The sequence below is a fragment of the Apteryx mantelli genome, chromosome 4 (genome assembly GCF_036417845.1).
Source record: "Apteryx mantelli isolate bAptMan1 chromosome 4, bAptMan1.hap1, whole genome shotgun sequence".
NCBI lineage: Eukaryota > Metazoa > Chordata > Aves > Apterygiformes > Apterygidae > Apteryx > Apteryx mantelli.
In genome coordinates, this window is record NC_089981.1 from 8,378,471 (window position 1) to 8,396,064 (window position 17,594).

The 17,594-nt window shown below is 43.4% G+C and overlaps 1 protein-coding gene across 1 annotated transcript; it reads left to right on the forward strand.

Annotated features, from left to right (window-relative positions):
* Positions 1 to 8,721: 8,721 nt before the first annotated feature.
* LOC136992049 (olfactory receptor 4S2-like) lies at positions 8,722 to 9,627 on the forward strand (the record flags this gene model as incomplete). Its single annotated transcript, XM_067295730.1, has 1 exon — positions 8,722 to 9,627. A coding segment is annotated over exon 1 (906 nt), but the record flags the coding sequence as incomplete, so codon positions are not given.
* Between the last annotated feature and the right edge of the window lie 7,967 nt (positions 9,628 to 17,594).

The window sequence follows — 17,594 nt, forward strand, 5'->3', positions numbered from 1 at the left end:
GTTTTAAGAAGCATGTGTAGGAGAAAGTGTCTGACCCTCACATGACATTGGAATTATGGCTTAAATAACTGTTTCACACCGTTCTGTCAATTCACCCTGCTCCCTCCCCATGATACTGGGATTTGAATGAGAATCTTGCCCCCCAAAAAACCCCCAAAAGACAAAGGTCCAGAAATAAAATTCACTCCATTTTTGTGCAGTGAGGTCAAACTGTGTGACTCTTTCCTACTCGCCCTGCCAGCTGTTAATTTGGACATGACAAGATAGAGAAGTGCCATGAAAGACAGCAGGAGATAGTCAAAAAGAAGAGAGAAACAAGTCAAAACAAGGACAGTGGTGAAGAGGTGAATCATGGGATAATCTAACCGACACGAATAGTTCCTTACCCCTTTGTCAAATGCCACAGCAAGTGGGGAGACAGACTACGTGAATGGGTGAAATGTGACAAATTGAAACATTATTGTTTCATCTGAACAGCCCACCCTGTCTCCAGTGCTACATGGAAAGACTATGCAGGTAATCTCCTCGTCCAGCTGATGGCCGGGGCAGCGGGGATAGTTTTGCCGCATGAGTCTGCGGCAGGCATATACACCGGCAGTGCTTGGTTGAGAATCCAAGTGGAACCATTGCACCTAACTTTATCCATTAAGAATACAAATGTCTCATTGCACTTAGCTTTTAAAGCTACCATTAGAATTAATGGAGGTTTAGGAGCACCTGCAAGGGTAATATTTTGGCCCTAAGATAGGTGTCTTAGGTGTGCACAGTCAGCTGCCTGTCTTTCTCTGCTGACTGCAGACACATCCCATGGTGCTAGCTTCACCTAGCGGCTTAACATCTGGATGGCTGAAGGCAGGTGAGGTGAATTGCACCCTTAATTTCATCACCACAGCTTGCAGGATGTGTCTTTTAGGGTTGACTGAACCCAGGGAACTTCTGGCACTGCGGCATACTCTTTTGTAGGGAGCTAGAAGATTCCATCCTCAGCCATTATGGGACCTCGAGTGTTTCTAACATCAAGCCTTTAGAGCCTGTTAGATCCAAGAAAGAATTTAAGTATGTACTTCTGAAACGGACTAAGGGAAATAAAAAGCATTGTCTCTTTCAGAAAGCAAGGAATGTCTGTTGTAGCACAGTTTGTTTCAGAACAGGCAGGTAAGTCCTGCATGTAACATCTGAGTCCAAACTCACCTTCTGTTTCTTTATCTTAGTAGAGTAGCTTACTGCTTGCCCAACAGCACTCACAAGGCTACCTGCTCCCTGAACATCTGTAGCAAGCCCAGTGAAAATATATGGCCTTATGACTGTGTTCACTTCCTCTCCATCTGGTTGTGGGGTCGCAGCAGATCTCCCACAGTGAAAAATTATCAGACCTTGATCCACAGTAGAAAGTACCTGAAGCAGTTGCTAATTCTGTGAACCAAGTCTGCTGTGAGGAGAAAGGAAGACCCGATGGTTAGTGGTTACCCACCCTTTGGAGAATCCAGTTGCAGCACACTCCTCTGCCACAACCTCTCTGTGTGACCTGAAGCAATTTGCCAACTGATTTAAAGAGGAGGCAACTATTTGAGTGGCACCTACCTCTGCCTTTGCCCACTCCAACCTTCTGACCAGGTGCTCACATTAAGAAAGTGGTGGTTTTACCTCCCTGCTGCCATCATCTCCACAAGGCAATTCACCCCACCTGAAATGTGGGTCATCCTCTGGAGGTGCCTCTCTCTCCATTGGCCATTTAGGGAACATCAGGTGATTACGTTTCTAGCTAAGGCATTTCAATCAGATTTCATAATGTTAAATAGCATCAGCCTGGGCCATTGATAGTGTACTGTCACGTAGTGTCAAACTGGTTGTAATGGACGCCCTGTGGAGATATGCCGAATCATCAGAAACTTTGCATTCCATATAATGCAAGTGAAGTAACCATCCTATGACTTCCATAGACCGTGCAAAAGCATGCTGAAAAAGTCACTCACAGTTCTCATACATCTATTATAAGACTTTGGTAAGACTGATCTCCTGCCTCCAAAGCATATTCAAAACCTGAGTCTACTTCCTTAATGAAACTACTTAATGAAAGCCTGCATCAAATAGCAGCAGTCTAGCTGGTCTTTCTTTCCCTTGAGATTAAACATCCTTCCTGTGGTTGACATGCTGAGTATAGTTCTTGTGGCAGCTGTTAGTCTGAACAAATTTGACACCACAAAGACATCTCCTTGTCTGGACACAGAGTTATGCAGTTGTGTTTTCTCAGCTAATCTTAATTGATCATCTAAGACCAAAGCTGCTAATGTTTGATCTCTGAAGAATGCCACCTTCTATGACGGATGGGCAGTTAGGGCAATGCAATAGCATTTGTTCTTGGAAAAAGATCCCCAGAAAGAAGATCTCCTTATCTTGAAGATGATCGAGACAATTGTGTAGCTATAGCCAATTTCCAACCAGCAGGAAAGGAAAATATTGGAGCTCCTTTCCCCCCGTTCTTTTTTCTTCTGCCTTCCCCTCACCATCTCTCCAAAATCATGGCAAAAAGCAAGAGGCAGAGGGCAATGGCAAAGACCGCTGCAGCCATCCAGGAGTTTCTCACCTTCTTGTGGGTTCCTTGGTATTTCAGGGACTATTTGCAGCAACTGCCTGGTGTGGATCTGCTGGTGAAAATTGTCACCTGAATTCTGTGACTGATGGTCCAGATAAAATCCTTGTGCTGTAAAATCAAATCCTGGTGCTGGGCTATTTAGACACTGTTAAAAAAGCCATGGTCATTTCAATGTGACGTCTGGAGAAACAGCCAGTCACTCTCTTGGGGAAATATCTAGTTTGTTGCATGTGGTCACTTAGATTCCAACCACTTCCCCCTTCCCTCCCAGCACAGAACCTGTCACTGTCATGGCTTAGGTAATGCTTTTTCACTACTTCTCCCTTCTTCAGACAGTCTCACGATATAAAGAACACAAGAACTGTCTGTCCAAAGTTATAGCTTGACTCTTGCACTGATGCTTTGCTTCCCAGATGCATCCATGAGCAGCTCTAGTTTCACAGACCTTGCAGAAGATGCTCTACTGCTGCTCAGGGTCACACAGATTGAGAAATGGTCAGTCCTCTTCCCTAATGCCTGCTGCTGATTTCACAACCTCCCTCAACACAGCTTCTCATTCCCCAAGGGTCCACTGTCACTGCAGAACCTCCCTTAGCACACTCACCACTACCGAGTGTCCTCTTCTGACTGTAAAACCTCTCCCAACACAAGTTGTCACCATACATTGTCCCCTACTACTTCACACTACCTGTTCTACTGTAGGGTCTCCTTGAACTTTCTAGCCAGCCTTATGACACCTCAGCAGCCACAATTTTGCAACCTCTCCTAGTGTTACCCTTCAATACACGATGCCCACTTCTGATGTCACAAGGTCTTTCAACACAGCTTAACACCAACAGTATTACCTGCCACTTCATACGATCTTTCAGCACAGTCCCTCACCACACCTCAGGCACTTCTGATTTCACAAACTCCACAAAGACAGCCCCTGGCCATGTAGCATCCATTTCAAGTTTCACAACTTCCCTCCACACCGTGCCTTGTCCCCATCCTGCCCATCATCAAATTCACAACACACATTCACCATGGCTCTATCAACAAACCCCTTGCCAGTATTCACTATCCAGCTGCAAAACCTCGTTCATCTCACCATGCACAGTCCCTCCTTGTCCAAATCACAGCTCCCCTGAGCATGACCTGCTGCCATAGTGGTGTCCAGAGCCAGGTGCCAAGGGAAGTGGAATGAAAATGGAGAAAAGACCTTTCTCCTTTGCTGGCACTAAGCACACCCCTTATGGGGAATTATTTTGCAGCAGGAGGTAGCAGCAATTCTTCATTTGGACTTGTGCATTAAGTCACCTCTGGTAGTCCATTTGGCTAGGGAAACAAAAGGACATGAATATGATGCTAGCCAAGTTGCTGCCATGTGTGCCACTGGGTACAGAAAGTGGCAGGCTGATTCATACTAGGTTAGCAGGCCAGATGCTGTTGGCCTGATCTCTGGCTTCTGTCATCTGTTGCTCCTCTTCCTTTCCCAAAGACTGTAAGACTTTGTTTACCTTCCTACCCAATACTCTTGTTTCCTGTAGTGACTACTGTTAACCCTCATTAAGCTGCCCAAGACTCCAGGCGACAGTAAAAGGACATTTAAGTTAGGGGACTATTTTCACCAAGACATTTCTTTACCAGTATTTATTCTCATTAACTGTAGGATTTCTGTTTTCACTGTGGAGATCGCTGGCATTCTGTGCAGAGGAGATGGAGACATTAACTATGTTGCTCTCAGGCCATTCCACATTTCCAGAAATTTCAGCAAAACAAAGCAAAGGACAGTAGCTGAGACAATGTCTTTCCTGACATCCATGAGGCATAAGCTACAAATACACAGTAGAGTTGAGAGAAACGATGAATTTGACTTGGGCCTTGGTTGAGATGATATGCTGCTATAAATCAGCATGTCTATTTGCTTCGTTTGTTTCATTTCATAGGTTCACCTTTGACTGCAGCTGCTCGGGTTAAGAAAGATGGGGCCCATTGTGACAGTGAGATTTGTCCGCCCTAAGTTATTTTGTTTAAAAGCTAGATGCCAATTTCAGACCTAATCGCATCCTAAAATCAGTTCTGAGGTAGATCAGATGCATCTGCCTCCAGAGACATTCATTTTTTTCCGCAGAAGAGCCTAGAGTGACTAAGTCAGGGTTAAATTCACTGACTTCCATTGGCATTAAATAGGTGACGTCCTCCCTCAGTTTCCCAATTCGTAAATGAAGGATTTTTTTGACTGACTTGGTAATTCACTGACCTCTGTTAAAACATGCAAAATCTTGCAAAGAGGCTTTATTCACTGGATTTCCAGTGATGAAATTTCTGGTGAGATAGGACTTGGAGGGTCATCAAGAGGTCACCCAGGACATCTTCTGTCCCTATAAAAACTTAATCGTAACCACTCCTGAGAGAAATGAGCCCAAGCTGTCCTTAAAAGACTCCTGTGATAGGAATTCTTTACCATCCCTGGAGGATGGTGACTCTTCTTACAGCTTGAGGTTTCTTTCTTTTTTTCTTTAATGAGGATTTCTCTTTTACATGTTTTTTGGAATACACAGAAGTGAAAAAAGGAGAGAAAATATCTAGATTACAAATGGACTGTTTTAGCATTCACAATGCTAGAAAGCCAGAGCAGTGGACCTAATGGCCCTTTACACATGGGAAATCCACACAACTATCAGCTTGGAGTAAGGAAGAACTCCGAGAAGCATTAGCTGGATAGTTCCATGCATATGCTTGTCCAGTTGAATACTCAGCTACTCCTTTGACTGTTATTTCTTATGGAGAAACCCTGAAATGCCTTTGTGATATCATTAGAAAAGCATTGACTGACAACTGTTTCTTTAAAATATATTTACTTAAACTTTTCAGTCAAGACAGAACTCATTCTCCTCCTTTGCCCCTTTCTTTCACGCCTTCCCTTCACTAAGCCTCCACCCTCCCTCCTCCAGCCCCAAGAGCCCTTCAGGTGGAAGATTTCCTGGGAGAGGGTTAAAGGTTGGTACTTAAACGGTTTTCTTCTCAGCCCTTTTTGCAGCTGCTGGGATATGAAAGCATCATTCAGCACACCCAGGTCACATCATCCACACAGCCTATTAAACCACTTCTCACACAGGCAGGAAACATCAAGATACACTTGTGACACATGAAAGCAAGTAATAAATTAGATGGGGTTGGATTATACACTAACAGCCACCTCCTAAGCAAGTTTTGGAAGATTTCCAGAAGCCATTCTATGTTCTTTAAAGGTGCTGTGCTCTAACACATTCATACCAGGGGAGACAGAAGTTGAGGAGATAAAGTTGTACAGCCCTTACACAAAATATTAGATCTCTAAACACAGGCGAGGTAAGTTTTGCAGCTTCTCTGGCTTCTCGCTTTGCTTTGTTTTGTTTTGCTTTGCTTTGCTTTGCTTTCCTCTTCCCTTTCCTTTCTTCTTGCACAAATGTGAAAATACAGAAGGGAACTTCCACTGAAGTTATCAACTGTCTCTAGTTATCTTTGGCTAGAATCATATACAGAGCTAGTTCTACAGCCGCAGATTCGATTGCTTCGATATTATTCTTTTGTTTCCCATAACCACCTGAGATTTTAGGGAAGAATGCATGCAGTAAGGAGATGGTGCAATTTCTCACCCTTTTTGAGATGTTAAGAGTACACATGAGATTCATTTTATTTTGCAGCTGATTGCATTATGTCATATAGCTCAGGTCTACCCCTGCAAAGGCACTTGAAGAGATAAGCCATAACTGGTGGCAATCCTCTACTGAATTAGTCATTCTAGTAATCCTCTTGGAGTCAACAGTAAGAAACGGGTACCGGCAGCACATGATTCATCACATCTACAAGTAGACTGGTCAGGTGTAATATGCCTAGCTTAGGTACAGGTGCCTACATGACTTAAGGTGATGAGATGAGATCAGACAGATGAGAGAGTTTGTTAAATGCAGTTTGGTGGTGATGGAAAGGACCTTATCAAGCAAGATACATAGCCGAGCTGTCTGAATTGTGAATCGGTCCTTTTGTAGATGCACACCTTGTTTTTAGCTCAGGAATTTGCCATCTGCTGGTATTCAGGCATATAGTTTCCCCTGACCATTTCTCTCTTGGTCACTCCTTTCTGACTGCCTAAATATGGCCCTGCGATTGCTGTGGTCTGCTTCCAGTCATGCTCTGGCTTGGATGGAGCCCAGCTATTTCTTTTCGACTGGGTACTGCACAGCCATAAAGGTGTGCTCATTTCATCCCTGTCATTTATTTTGTTGAGAAGTCTACGTCGTTGCTCAGTAGAAGGAAGAGGGGTAGAAAGGATCACGACTTGGTAAGACGAGGGAGAAACTGACCTCCCGTTGTTCTTACTGATCCTTTTCCTTGTAGAAATATCTGAAGGGGAACCATCCATGCAAAGTTTACCGTTCTGCTTGAAAAACTTTCATCTAGTTTAAGTACAACTGTAAGCATAGGAAAAGTCCCTAACTTTGCCCACTTCCTCTCACAGCTTCACTTTGTGGGTTTGAAAGTAATCTTGGGTTTTCTCAGTTTCAGTGTTTCCTGTGGATGCTTGATCCCTTTGTGCCTGCATGAGAATTTCTGATTATGCTGCAGATGGAAGTAGTTGGTAGATAACTTGGCTTAACTGAATCATTCCACAGATTTGCTCACAGATCACCAGTACAAATGAGAAGACCTGGTTGTGGTGTAATTCTGCAGGACTTAAAATGGTGCATTTTAACACCAGCTGACGGGGAATATTTTGATCCTAGAAGGAAGCCCATACAGTGGATATTTTTATTAAAAGAGTGCCTGCTTTTGGCTGACCTTAAACTCTCTGTGAAGAGTTTCATCTGGTGGTTCCCAGACTTCTTTGCCAAAGGAACTCTGGTGGTCTGGGTGCAAAAGGCAAGCTAGAAACATTACATTCTTTTTAAACATGTGGGCTACTCATTTATTAGTGACACGTAATGCTCGATGGGTTGTAGCTGGAATACAGGGTGAACCAAAGAAGTCCCATGTTTATGCTGGAATGTGACCTTGTCTCGAATGAGAAACTGTATGGATGTAGAAATGCCTAGGGACAAGGAGCTCAGCCATAACCTAAAACAGGTGGATGGCATTACAGAAAGCTCTGAGCTACTTTCTGGCACCAAAAGGGATTATTCTCCAAAGGTCATTCTAACCTGGTGGTGCTAATTTACTTAAGCTCCTCATAGTGAATGGAGGAAAAAAAGGTTCTGCAAAGGACCCTAATTCAGTCATTCTGAATCAGCCTATAGAGAGACTTATACTGGCTGTTGAAGGAGTTTAGTTAGATTAGCTTCATTAAGCTAAGTTAACCCTTGAAAGGATCACACAGAGTGTATCAAAAATCACACTAGGTAAAATCAGTACAGTGCTGGGACAGAAGATCTCACAAGAGTCTTTCATTCTTCCTTCCTCTGATAGAACAATGCTGAGATTTAGAACAATGTCAAATACTACATTAAGTCATATGTGCAATTTTTTTCCCCTCCATGATAGATAACCTTCCCAGAACTCATTTTTCAGCCTGTGACATTTCATATTTACGTTTCAAAATGTATATACACAAGAGAGTTCTTTTCTCTGCCTGTGGTTACATTTCCCTTCTAAACAAGAATTCAAAGATCATGTGTACTTATAAAGCAAATCATCATTCTGAGCAATATTTCCAGGTATTCTTAAAGACACCCATTTTACAAAGATTGCTGTGAGGGACTTTGTCTCCCCTGAGGGCAAACATGCTGCATTATCTGCCTTGTAGTGCCCAAGGTGAACACTCTGGCCTTGTCCTTAGTGCATGGAAGGCTATCGGCCATGGAGCCAGTCCTTCAAAATCCTGGAGGACCAGGATTAAGGAACATATCACAGAGTGCACCTATCTCTGTGCCACCAAAGCCATGGCAGAAGCTTTGTACTGTGGAGAATTAAATAGCTGTGAAAAAATACATGACAGAAACTAAACACTTCATAAGCTTAATACTAATGCTATATCTTTCTTGGTTTGTATCCACTTCTGATATAGAACTCACTATTAATAATGAAAAAATGCAGATGAATCATGTGTCTGTCTTTGTTTTCCCAGGTGTATAAGCCGTGTATTGCATATTGCCACCCAACTGACCAACATGGAGAATGTAAGCAGTGTGAAGGAATTCATTCTTCTGGGCCTTTCAAAGAACCAAGGGGTGCAGAAAATATGTTTTGTGGTGTTTTTGTTCTTCTATATTGTTATTGTGGCAGGAAATCTGCTCATCGTTGTCACTGTAATTAGCAGTCAACGTCTGAACTCCCCCATGTATTTCTTTCTCTGCCACCTGTCCATTGCAGATATTTGCTTCTCTTCTGTCACAGCTCCCAAAATGATTGCTGACTTCCTTGTTGAAAAGAAAACCATTTCCTTTGGGGGTTGCATGGCACAGCTATTTGGGTTACATATCTCCGGCGGTGCTGAGATCTTCATCCTCACAGCGATGGCCTATGATCGCTACTTTGCCATATGCAGACCCCTGCACTACACCACCCTCATGACCAGGCGTGTGTGTGGCTGGATGGTGATGGGTTCATGGGTGGGGGCCTTTGTGCACTCCCTGGTGCAGACCCTCATAACCGTTAGCCTCCCTTTTTGCGGTCCCAACAAAATTGACCACTACTTCTGTGATGTCAATCCCCTACTACAACTGGCCTGTACCGACACCTATGTTGTGGGCGTCATTGTCGTTGCCAATAGTGGAATGATTTGTTTGGTCTCTTTCTTCATCCTGGTCATGTCCTACATTGTCATTTTGTTATCCTTGAAAAGGCGAACGTCCGAAGGGAGGAACAAAGCCCTCTCCACCTGTGGGTCCCACATTACTGTGGTGATTCTCTTCTTTGGGCCATGCACATTCACCTACATACACCCATCCAGCAATCTCTCGGAGGACAAGAGCGTAGCTGTCTTTTACACTGTCATCACACCCATGCTGAACCCACTCATCTACACGCTGAGAAATGAGGAGATGAAAAGTGCCATGAGAAAACTGTGGAATAGAAAAGTTTGGCGTGAAAAGGGTGAGGTGTAGAACTGTGGTAACATTTTCTCAGGAGCTGAGAAAATCAAGTCTCTCTCACTATAATTCCATTTTGGAAAATTTACTGAAAGCTCCCTTTTGAAGAAAAGCTTGGTTTTAGCTGTTGCAGTAATTAGGAAGACCCTGAAAGTTCATGTTTTGATTGGAATGGCATTGTAAACTCTGTGACTAGCAGGGATTCCCTTTATGTTCTCTTTTTGAATAGCACAGGCCCAGGACTGGGGCTTCCAAGCACTGCTGAGACACCAGCAAATAAATACATGAATGCTATCAAAAATATTAAAATGTGTTCCAGGCAGAGCATCCCATTAGTCCGAGCTCTCCCAGGTGTAAACTTTCCGTCAGACAAAATCCATCTACTCTGTAATCTACTCAGCTAGGAAATGATGGCCCAGGGTGTCTGCAAGGCTGTTGGTCATCTGCTGCTGGAAGCAATTGTGCCAAAGGCTTCCTTCCCCTTTACTTTGGAGTAAATGCCTTCTTAGGAGTACTGCATTGTCATATGCTGAATCCATGGGTTAGCAATTAAACTGCTGATCTTAGATGCTGGTTGGGTCATTTGCTGATGCAGATGATATGAGGAGAAGCTTCTCCCCTTCCCATTCCAGTGCAGCAACTCTCTGCCTTTCTGCAGTAGTTCACCTATTGCTAATGCCCTCCTTCCTAGCCATCCCCTCTGCCCTTCATCTCTGCCTCAGATTTTGCATTTTACTGTTTAGACTAATAGAGAATCAAAGATCCAAGTGAAAGATAAATTGCTCACTGTAGGAAATTGTCGCCACCAAAGAAAGCATTGGGGGGCACAATTTTATGTGTCAGTGAAAAAAAAAGAGTTGTTTGGGAATAATTCCTGTACGCAGGATAACTCCTAGCCCAACAGGGCACATCTACAGGCCCAGGCAAAGGAAGAAACATGTATTCCAAGGGAATAGCTGGAGCAGCTGCTCCTGCAGGAAGGAAGAGATGTGAAGATGGAAGATTGAATCATCTCAGAGCCAGTCACAGCTGCCACAGGGAGGTTAGTTGTAGCAGCTAAGGTTCTCCACAAGGACGAAGGAGCCATGAGGAGCCACGGGACCCTGACTCCTACCTTGCCAGGAGGAAAAGAGCAAATGAGCTGCGTGAGGGGGAAAGACATCTGTGTAATGCACTCTCAAAGTAACTAAAGCACTTTCTTTTTTCTTCCTTCACTTCACGTTCCCTAGAAACACTGGCTTGCACTTGTGTTGCACCTTAACATGGCTTAAGTGTGATTCAAGATAAGAAGGTGTTCCCTGCACAGGAGAGCGGCAGATCTACGGACCAAACCGTGGGACAATGTCGGAAATGCTCTGGTTCCCCGAATGTCCTCTGCTCTATGCAGGGGGTGGCAGAGTGGGTTCCCATTTCACAGGCATGCTCCAGTACACTGCGGACGTCTCAGTGTCTTCTCCTCACCGTGGTGGGTTATGTGGATGGCAGCCAGCAGGACGGAACTGGGATAAATCCTGATTCTCAAGGCTTAGAGGGATAGTGTCCCTCAGGCCTGGGCCAGCATGTCCCTCACCCAGCATTCACACTCTGTGGACACAGCTAAAGGTGGGACCATCCCCACCTATTTGTAGCAGTCTAAATTCTTCATGCAATGAAGGACAGTTGTCTAGCTGAGCACCATTGTCAACAGAGAGGGACAGGCGCCTTCAGAGGTTGGTCTGTCTCACCATAGGTGGGGCAGGTAGAAAGACAGATGGGGCCCACTGACCCCCTTCATACTGAAACTGCTAGGGCGTTAGGGCACACGGCCAGTTCAAGCTAAGCCTTATTATTTAAAAACTGTTTTTTTTCTTTTAAATGCTTTGGGGAAGAACGCCATGATTTTTCTGATTTCTCTTCCGGCTGCCGGATGCTAGCAGGCAACAGCGGGACCATAGCTTATGGAAGGCGTCAACAACAACAGCAACAACATTTGATTCCTCTGCACATTGGCCCAGATTCTTATAATGACTTTATATGAGGACTAAACAGCTGCTTCTGTATTTTGCATTGCCTAAAAATACCTGGCAAGTAGTGAGGCCTGACCACAAACATTTTTAAAGTCTTGAAATGATTTCCTCGTTTACTTCTTGTTTCAAACGTGTACAGACCAGATGTCTAAGTGCCAACAGTCATATAGCACAGTTATGATATCTATTTATGCTGCAAACGTGCAATGGTAAGAGCAAGTTAATAAGAAAGAAGAAAGCATATGTGAAATATTTGCTTAGAAGGGAAAAAATATCTGACACGTGTAAGAGACATCTTTACTCAAAAAATGTTTGATTGCAAGGGTAATGTGAACACAAACTCTGGCAAATGGTCAGCCATGACATTGATTTTAAATAGAAATGTTTCCAAAAGAAGCACATAGCTAATACTAAATGAAGTCCATTTATCTGGACAGCATTGGAAAGCAAGCAAGAAAGCAAGCAAACCTCCACACAATGTGACATTGTCTAGGTGATCATGCTCCACAGTCACCCTGTAGAGATTACTCTAATAGCTGTCCAAAATACATATTTTAGCTCCCTGTCCGCTGATTCTTTCTGACAAAGAAAACTTCACATGCCTCTGGGATCTCATTGCTTCTGGTAAGCTTGTGCTTCTGCTGTGCAATTTACTTGAAATATTTCTGCCACAACTTCCCCATCTGGAGAGAGACAGAGAGTTGTTCTTGCAGATGCTCTTGGAAGTTGTTTTTGCAGAATGAGAAATGGAGCTAGACATTCAGGCTGTCCGTTTCATCCTCTGTAGTTTTCAGCCCTGGCAGAGATGTGGACTGCTCTCGTGACACATAAGAAGCAGCTTGGAGCTGAGAGGTTTTGATGAAACTGCCTGAAGTGGTCCGAGAGGTCATCAGAGGAGAATAGCAGGCAAACTGTTGGAGACTAGCAAATATAAACTGTGCAAGTTTTCTGATCTTGCTTCTTTGTTTTGTTCAAGCGTGACTATGAAATCCTGCCTTTGAAAAGAGGCATTACTGTTGAGTGACTTTTGTGAGGTGCATTTTATGAAGTAGAAAGAACTCCAATTTTTTTTACCCTTTCTTTTAATTGGTGTCTTCTTTGCTTATTTTTCAGTTATATGCCATTTCCAGAAATATCTGTCAAAAGGAAGATTCTGGTGTTACAGAGTCAAGGAGTCAATAGGTAGCTGCAGCACTGCCTATGTACTCAGTCTTAACTTGTCCCCTCTAGCTGTACACATCGTGGCAACAATGCTCTTAACACACACGCTTTGGGCTTCCCCACACTGCTTTCCCTCTGCCCATGGAGTGGCATGGAGATAGGGCTGGAGACACAAAAGAATATTTCCTCTGCTGCTAAAGTTGGAGGGTGGAAGAAGCAGAGATCTCGTGAGAAAGAACTGATTGACCTGTGATTGTGGAACAGGATTAAGATCCCAAAGGATTTGCCTGTATTGTGGACATTGTTATGCAGCTCTTGCCGTCTATCTTTTCAGTGTAGAAACTGAACACTAGTGATACTTGCGTACTGCACTAGAGTGCAGCAAAGGTGAATACAAGGGTGTTGGTGAGTAAAGGAGATTCAGCAGTGGTGTATTTATTACCCCGGTGGCATCACAAGTGTGTTTATGGGGGGTTCCATGCCTAGTCCAGAACTTGGCTGAGGTGTACAAAAACCTTACTGACACATCGTTAATGCAGATTATCTCCAGTATTCACCCACGTACTGTAGGAAAGGTGGTCTGAGGAAATACAAGCCCGCTCTTTTGGAGACTGAGGTCACAACCCAGAAACTCATGAGCAATAACTGGAACCAATCCACACAAGATGTGGCCCAGTACAGCACATACAGGACAATGACTCTCCTGCTTCAGGTTTCCTGGCATGCCTTGAACATGGTCTGATTTCACTTAGGGCGCCTTAAAGACAGTTTGTGCCTAAAAGCACATCTCTGCTAAACAGACATGAGGTAGGTGTCCACTTTACCTCCTCCATAAGGATCTACGCTGATAGCTGAAGTGATGTTAATTAGCCAGCTGCCTTGTGTCATGATGTGAATACTGATGGTTGCACAAAAATGCATGGACATTCTACCAGAGTCAGAGAGCACTAGTAAGGATTAGTTCTGTTGAATTCCTTCAGAGGGTTGAAAAAGAAGATACGTTCACTGCTTGAGCAGAATTCCTTAGGGGATGACTAACGTGTTGAGACTCAAATCAAAACATGCACTATCCTTCTCAGTCAGTTTTTCGTTTCCAAATCAACACTCCAAAAGTGGATGTTTAGGGAGCCTAGCAGCAAGTCTTCCTTTTTAAAAGGGGCAAAGATCAGAAATATGAATCTGGAGGATATTTCCACCAACTCCCTCAAATCAATAAACGGAGCTCGCTATTACACACTTCAGTAATACATTCTGAGTTAGATATCAACTGTCACTCCTTGAGAGAAGCATTGACTTTGAAAGGAAACTTTCCCCAAAAGGCATAAAAGGGAATACATTGATATTGAACATACCAGTGATTGACATGGATGTGTACTGATAGCACTGTGTTTCTAATGCCATCACAGGTGGCTTTATTCTGTGCTTCAGGTCCTGTCTATGTGACATATATGAAGAACAAAAACAATGTGACATAGTTTATCTTCCAGGGACTCACATAAGATGATACATTAGCAAAAGTATGCTTCACATTCTTCTTAGTCTTCTATGCCACTGTTATTCTTGGAAACCTGCTTAGCATCAGCACTATACAGAACAGTCAACAGCTGGACTCTCCCATGTACTTCTTCCTGAGCTGCTTGTCCTTTGTAGATATCAGTTACTCTACTGTCACAGTTCCCAAACTCATTTATGACCTTCTTGCTGAAAAGAAAACCATCTCTTTTGTGGGCTGCATAGCACAGCTCTTTGGGGTCCATCTCAACCATGGGGAGGCAAAGAGAAGTGTTCAGGAGGGACTTTTCAGGAATGTTGTTCTATTTTTGGCATGGCTGTTCAGAATAGAACTGAAACTAAATTCAAAGTTTTATGTACCTCTCATCTTTCTTTGGAAATTGTCAGTCACAAGGATGTGAGGATATTGTCACCAGTCAAACCCAAGCCTTTGGGGTGGTATTGTGGCTTTCACCTTTAGACACCTTAGAGCTGTGTAAGTCTCAGGTCTAGGCTTTTCCTGGCATTAAGAGGAATAACTAGGTATTTTGAGAGGTTATGCTTTCCCACTAGCTCCTACGAGCTTCGGAGAGTGGTGTCTGCTCACGTTTCTACACAACAAAAGTGATGGTGGTGCTAAGCTTCCAAGAGAAAGCAAATCCTTCAGGATGGCACAGCACAAGCAGGTTTCATCTCACATATATTGGTGTGCTGACATGAGGTGCCTCAACTTGAGAGAGCTGCTGAAGACAGCAAGAGACCTTTGAGGGGACTGCGATTCATTGCATGGTAAATAGGAGCATGAGAGGAGCAGGATGCTGCACTAGGTGTCTGCCTTACAGTGAAGGGTGACATACACTGTACTAGACTTTCCAAGGCTCCCAGGAACACTGATGGACACAGAGGCCGTTTCCTGATGCCAGGCATTCACTCTGATTTTCATCAGTCTGTGCCAGCCTGGTGTCTCTGGGAACACTTCATTTAAAGGTTCTCTGCTAACACCTTTCCAAGGCCTTGACCTAATGTCACAGCTGAGCTTTATAATCTATCAGAGCAGCAATCCAAGCATGGTTAAATACCATAGTCAATGTTGGAGCCACAATCCAGTTCAATTGTCGGGACATTTTTCACCGCTTTATTTAGAGACTGGATGAAGTTTCATACTTTGGCCAGTCGTCTGGTGCTTTACACTATAAAAGTCTAAGGAATAGGTATCTCAGTGGAAATACAGGGATCCAATATCTCTCCATACTCCATAAGATATAACCTAATTCCTAGCTGAACACTGAAAATTTCCCTAAAATTCTTAACAGTACTGTTCTTGATCCATCGAGTTTTCCTCAACTGTTTGCAGCAGGGAAACCCCCAAATGCCCCTAGGACCTCCTGACTCTGGGCAATGCTGTTCTACTGCAAATAGACTTACTTTAGCATTGCTGTCATGACAAGTGATTCAAGGCCAGGATTTTCCCAAATCTCCTCCTGGAACTGAGATTTGGGGAAGGGAAGAAGAGGAACAGGATTCTGGATGGTGGATCAGAAGGCTTTCTTAGAAAAGCAAACTGTAGATTTGAAGAGACAGCAGCTCTTTAACATTTTAAATTCCCTAATTTTGTCTGGGTTTCTCGAGGTGGAGACTAAGGCATAGGTGAATGCAGGGCTTCTGAAAATCTGTTCTTTTTGATGATATTTGTCAGAAAGCATATTTAGGTTTGAGATTGTGATTCTTGATTGAAACATGCTGCCGGTTCTGCTGATGCTTAGCTCTAGATGGCTTTGACTATCTTAAACATCAGCTCAGAGAGCGGCGTGCAGACATGACTCATTGCTGTGCAGGGAAGCTCTTTGCTGACAACCTACCTGTCTTTTTCTGGAAGAGTAGTAGTGTACATTGCTCCTCCCAGAGACCTGTAAACATACACAGTAAAGTAAAATGATGCCTGTGATTTCTTCTCAAGCTATTTCCTTCCTTTGAGCTGGGAGTCCACTGAAAGAGACAATTTTGGACACCTCAGAAATCTGGTTTAAAAAGCTCACTTCTCTGTTCAAGATAAGGACAGCGCAACACTGATATGTGTAAAAACTGTGAACTTCACATATCTGCTGATACTTAATAATCAGAAACAAGAGATAAACCTTGAGCTTCAGCCTCTGCAGCAACAGAAAGATGACAACTAGCAGCACCAAAAGGCTACATTTTCACATTCTTTTTCCTGTGTTTTGGGACCGTCAGGCCAGTGGGATAACAGTGCATATAGTCCAAATGCTTTTACTACCCCGTGCATATTCTAATTTTAGCGTTACTGAGATAAACGGCTTCTGAGATAGTGATGGCCTTTAATCATCACTACTTGATCAAAATTCAGACTATAACATACTGAAGATAAGTTTTCTCCCCAGCCGTGTGTCTTTGGGCAGAAATAATGATGTTTGGCAGTCATATCAGCTCTCTGTAAAATATGCTGGCAGCAGTTTGAAAGAAAGAGACTTGTAAAATCCTTCTTTAGGGTGCCATAGATGATCACAGGGACACAATCTTTGCTAGAGTTATGCACAGCTTTAAGGAGAGGAAGTCAGGGGAAATAACAGCCCTAACAGGCTTGCAGTGAAATGCAAAGGGAATCCGCAAGACCTCTTTCCATCCCCCTTTGACTGTAAACCTTTTGCAGAGGCAGGAACCTCTCGCCTGTCTGAGATTAATTCTGTCACTTTCAGCTCAACAAAGATTTCAACTCCTTCTGCCAACTGAGGGACAGCATTTGTAAACTCAGCCAGAAGGGATGAAACATCTACTAGTGATAGAACACCTATCCTTAGAGCTAGCTTAGTTGAATTGATAAAAGGATTCCAAAGCCTTTCCCAACTTTCTCATCTCCCAGAAATGATTGGTCGTTTATTCTCAAAATCACATTGATGGCAGACATGTAGTTGGTAAGTCACCATCTTATTTTGGCATTTTTTTAAGTGAAAGAACACTGCAGCTTGATTAACTTTCAAATTATGTCCAATGTCCTTAAAATAACTACCAGTTCACTCAGTTGCCTCAAGTGGATTGCTGATATGTGGAGATGAAAAGCAGGAATAAGTTCTTGTTACTTCACAATGGTAGCAAAATTAGAAGTCAATCTTTTCTGCATTTCTGTAGTTTTTTCATGTTTCCAGGCAGAAGGGGAAAAAGGAGGTAGTAATGAGTGACAGAAGAGGGAGATTTAACAGAAGAGGGACAGTTACTTTCCTTAGTGTTTGGGGGGCAAAAACAGAGGTGTCTCTTCTCCAAGATTTCCTTTCCAGAACT